This window comes from Mus caroli, chromosome 5 (assembly GCF_900094665.2).
Source record: "Mus caroli chromosome 5, CAROLI_EIJ_v1.1, whole genome shotgun sequence".
NCBI lineage: Eukaryota > Metazoa > Chordata > Mammalia > Rodentia > Muridae > Mus > Mus caroli.
This window is the reverse complement of record NC_034574.1, coordinates 142,744,679-142,748,424: the sequence shown is the minus strand read 5'-3', so window position 1 is coordinate 142,748,424 and position 3,746 is coordinate 142,744,679. Positions and strand designations below refer to the sequence as shown.

Below are 3,746 nucleotides of genomic sequence, written 5' to 3'. Positions count from 1 at the left end.
AAAAAAAAAAAAAAAAAAAAAAAAAAAAAAAAAAGAAAGAAAGAAACTCCCCCTCCTCAAATAATATTCAAGTTTTAAAATACCAGAAGTAGACTCTCGGGGTTTTTCAAGCACCGTGTTATATACAAAACCCCGGGGGTGGGTCACAAATTTCAATTTGTGTAGGAATAATTACCTTCATTATCTTTTCTCCAAGTGTAACCGCTAGCTCCTCCCTGTACAGTATCTAAATTTTGGCATCTTTGGGTTTCCAAATACAGACTAGAAAGTTTGTGCTGTCTACTCACTCTCATCTCCCATGTTTGCACAGTAGGCGCCATCTAAACTCGTGGACGAGACTTTGGAAATGTTTCGAACCTGTCTCTCTTTCCATTCATATCACTGTCAAAATGACGGCTCCGCTTCAAACCACCTATTTGATCCAATCTGATTGTAGGAAGTCCGCCCAAACAGCTCAATACATCCTAAAGATTATGACATGAGCTTATTTCAAGGAGAACAACCAAGGTTTTCCAGTGTTCATCACCGACACTTTTCCTCTTACCTACGCCCACCCCCGAGCCCCCACCTTCAACGTAGGTAAGTCACATTCTGGAGACCTTAATAGGAGGTGTCAGCCCAGAATAGATCCATTTAGCGGCCAATCACGAGAGGGATTTAAATTTAATTCACTGCACGTGTAGAAACTATTACAGGTATTCGAAGGGCCTGGAACCCTTCGGAGCTTTACCTCTCGGCTCTGCATATGAAGACTTAAGCCCCAGGCAAGGGATAGGCTTTTCAGAGCCCAGTCCTGTTTGGTACCCAGCCCAGCTTCCCGAATTTGAGACGGATGGGGCCACGCGAAGTGAGCTTCAAAAGCCAACCAAGGAAGTCCAAGAGGCGCGGCGTTCCGTTACCCAGCCCATCTCCACGCTTTTCGTGGGGCGGGCACAAACTCTGGTTTCTCTTCAGCGTTTACCTCTTTGAGCCTAACTGGAACCTGAAGACCCAGCCTGCACCTCCATCCTCCACCTTGCCCACCACAACCTCGTCCTACCCCATCCTTTCAGCGCGCCAACGACCCACCCCGGGCACTCCAGCCGTCCCAATTTCTACTTCCCGAGGGAACTACTGCCTTCCTTACCCGCCCGAAGCACGCTCCTTCTTCGCATACAGTGGACCCGAACTCCTCTTCCAGGTTGAGATCCCCACCATCTAACCGTAACGTTCAACCCACGTTCCCTCGGACGGCTCCTCCCCCACAGCCCTCTCCGCCAGGAAAGCAACTTCCGCCTGCGAGTCCGCCGCCCAAGAGCTACCCCACAAACACTTTCCTGCGGCAGGCCGCCCTGCTAGAGAGCACGTGGGCAGGACTGGGGAAGGGGAAGACCAGAGCACTTCCGGCAGGACTCCGCAGAGGCGTGGCTTGCCCGCCTTGCAGGCGCAGGCGCAGTGGGAACTGCGGCGACAGGGCGGGGCCCCTCGCTACAGAGCCTGCAAAGTGTGAGTCGGAAGGACCGGAGGGTGGGGGGTGGGGACTGGAGGGGGTGGGGCAGACTTGGTTCTGGAAGCTGCTGGAAAGCGCTGGAGTGGCGGAGGTGACGCCAGAGGCTAGGGGGCGGGGCGTGATTAAAATTAGTGCGCGGCCTTCAGCGGAGGGATTACGCGGCGGAGGAAGGAGCGGTCGCTGGGCGGTTGCCTGCCTGGTGCGCAGGCGCGGTGATGGGCCTCCCTGGCGGGCAGTCATGGCGGACGCCACGACGGGCTCCCATAGTTGGTTCTTTTCGGCCCGCGCGCCACCACCCTACGTGTTCACAAACGGTTACCACACACGGAGCTGCCCCTCCCTTCTTCCCCAAACCCATCCTTGGAGGCCACTTTCCCTTTCTTCCCTCTCTGATCTGCTCACGGTAAGGGGAGTAGCGAAAGACGAACACTTGACCCGGGGTGGCACTGAGCGGTCGACCCGAGCATCTCAGCAGCCGCCCTGCCTCCTTGAACTTCAGAGAGGGGAGAGCTCAGTTGCTAAGTTTTAAGAACTGCCTTCGTAGAAAGGTCATGTGGTGTCAGGGAGGTCGTGACTGATCGCGTCCATGAGGACATCCTATTCTTGGAGTCCTTTGCATAGGCTGTTTCCGTGGCCTGGGACTACAATTTGGGATTTTTCTGGACTTTACAGGAATCGTGACTGGCATTTTGGATTGCGGTTCTGTAGGGTTTCATTAGTGGTCTTAAACGACCATGTTCTGGCAGAATACTGATAATTTTGGTAGCGTGCAATGGGGGAAACAAGTCCGCTGTAGGAAGAAATTATTCAATAAAAGAATTTCAGTTTGTGGTTCTTAGGAATGGAAATCGCTGAGCGTTCCAACAGAGACTTTGTTAGGGTTTTTTTCCTCTCTCATGACGAAAATAGACTGGTTAGGTTTTGCTTTTTTTAATTTTATTTATCTTTGCATTTACACTACATACTGTACTGGTATATTTGTTGTAAGATCAAACAAGTAAGATTTCTTTTTGTATGGATTATGAGGTTTTGAGAAAGTATTTCTTCCTGAGAGAGTAGCCAAGATTAATAGGATTGTTTTCTTATTCAACATGCTATTTCCATTTTTAGAGTGGAGTACACTTCCCCTCCCAATAAACACTTGCTGAATGTCAGCTCATAAATTGAATGATCTAATTGGTTCAATTAAAATGTAACCAGACCTTTGAGGTGGAAAGCAACATCCACAAACAACTAGAATAAAAATAAAATGGATTATTGCTGCCTTTAATGAAAATTTTATTAAAACAAAATTTTTGGCCAGAAAAACTTAATAGTGACAAACAAAATGAAGATGGAATATGGCGGAGCGGGGAGAAAATTCCCAGTTTACTTCAGGTTAATAGTCCCCAGCTGAGAAGATACCATGCACTTCTGTGTATTCTTTCCACAGTATGTTTTTATATACATCGGTCCCATAGAGAGTATAGTTACCCTCAGTAGACTAAAGTAGGCTTCTCTATTTCCACTTAGAAATTCATATTCAATAAATGGAAGCTTTTATTTAATTAATAATTAAGCTGCAATAGGAATACAGTGCTCTGCAGATCATTTTGTGAGCTCTTGTTCTTTTTTCTGTTGTATTCCTTAACTGAAAACAAACCTTTAGCACCAACCTGGGATATAAATGCTACCTCTAAACCAGGTATGGTGGACACCTCTGTGAGCCCAGCACTCAGGAGGACCTTGGGTGGAAGCCAGCTTGGGCTATATAAGAAATGAGTGCTTACAGTTGAGACTTGTCCTAAAATCAAACCCTGCTGTGGTTGTGTATTCTGGTCTCTTTGACAACTTACTGGACTGCAGAAACGACTTCCATCAGTAAGTTACTCACCCTGCAGTAATGAGGGCCTGAACTGGAAGCCCCAGCACTTTGACAAAGCTTGGCCCAGCTGCGTGCATCTGTTATCCCAGGCTGGGGAAGGTGCAGATCTGTGGATCCCAGGGGCTCGCTAGCCACTCAGCCTGGCTGAATCTGTGAGCCCCAGATTCAGTTAGAGACCCTGTCTCAAAAAGTAAGCCGAGAGAAAGGAAGACCGTTAGCATCCACCTCTGTCCTTCACCTGTGCACTCACGACACACCAGCGTGTACCCGGGCAACCTGACTTTCCAGTAGCGCCCAAGGAGTACAGTCTATAATCCCTTTACTAAATCTTATCTTCAGAAAGCTTTTGGAAAAACCAGAAGCTCTTTAGTAGTAAAAACTGGTGCAAACCAA

At 48.3% G+C, this 3,746-nt stretch overlaps 1 protein-coding gene across 9 annotated transcripts in view; it reads right to left on the bottom strand.

Moving 5' to 3' along the window:
* Uspl1 (ubiquitin specific peptidase like 1) overlaps window positions 1-1,373 on the bottom strand; it is a 30,876-nt gene extending 29,503 nt beyond the window's left edge. For 4 of the 9 annotated variants that reach the window (XM_029477629.1, XM_029477635.1, XM_021163206.1 and 1 more), the window contains exon 1: window positions 1,127-1,373. Coding sequence is in view for 1 of the 9 variants with exons in the window: in XM_021163205.2 (XP_021018864.1) it covers window positions 288-320 (33 nt within the window). In the remaining 8 variants the exon portion in view is untranslated. Of the gene's footprint in view, window positions 1-287; window positions 465-730; window positions 1,091-1,126 lie in introns of those variants that run through there. The other 5 variants (XM_029477628.1, XM_029477634.1, XM_021163205.2 and 2 more) reach the window with 4 other exon arrangements.
* Window positions 1,374-3,746: the final 2,373 nt, after the last annotated feature.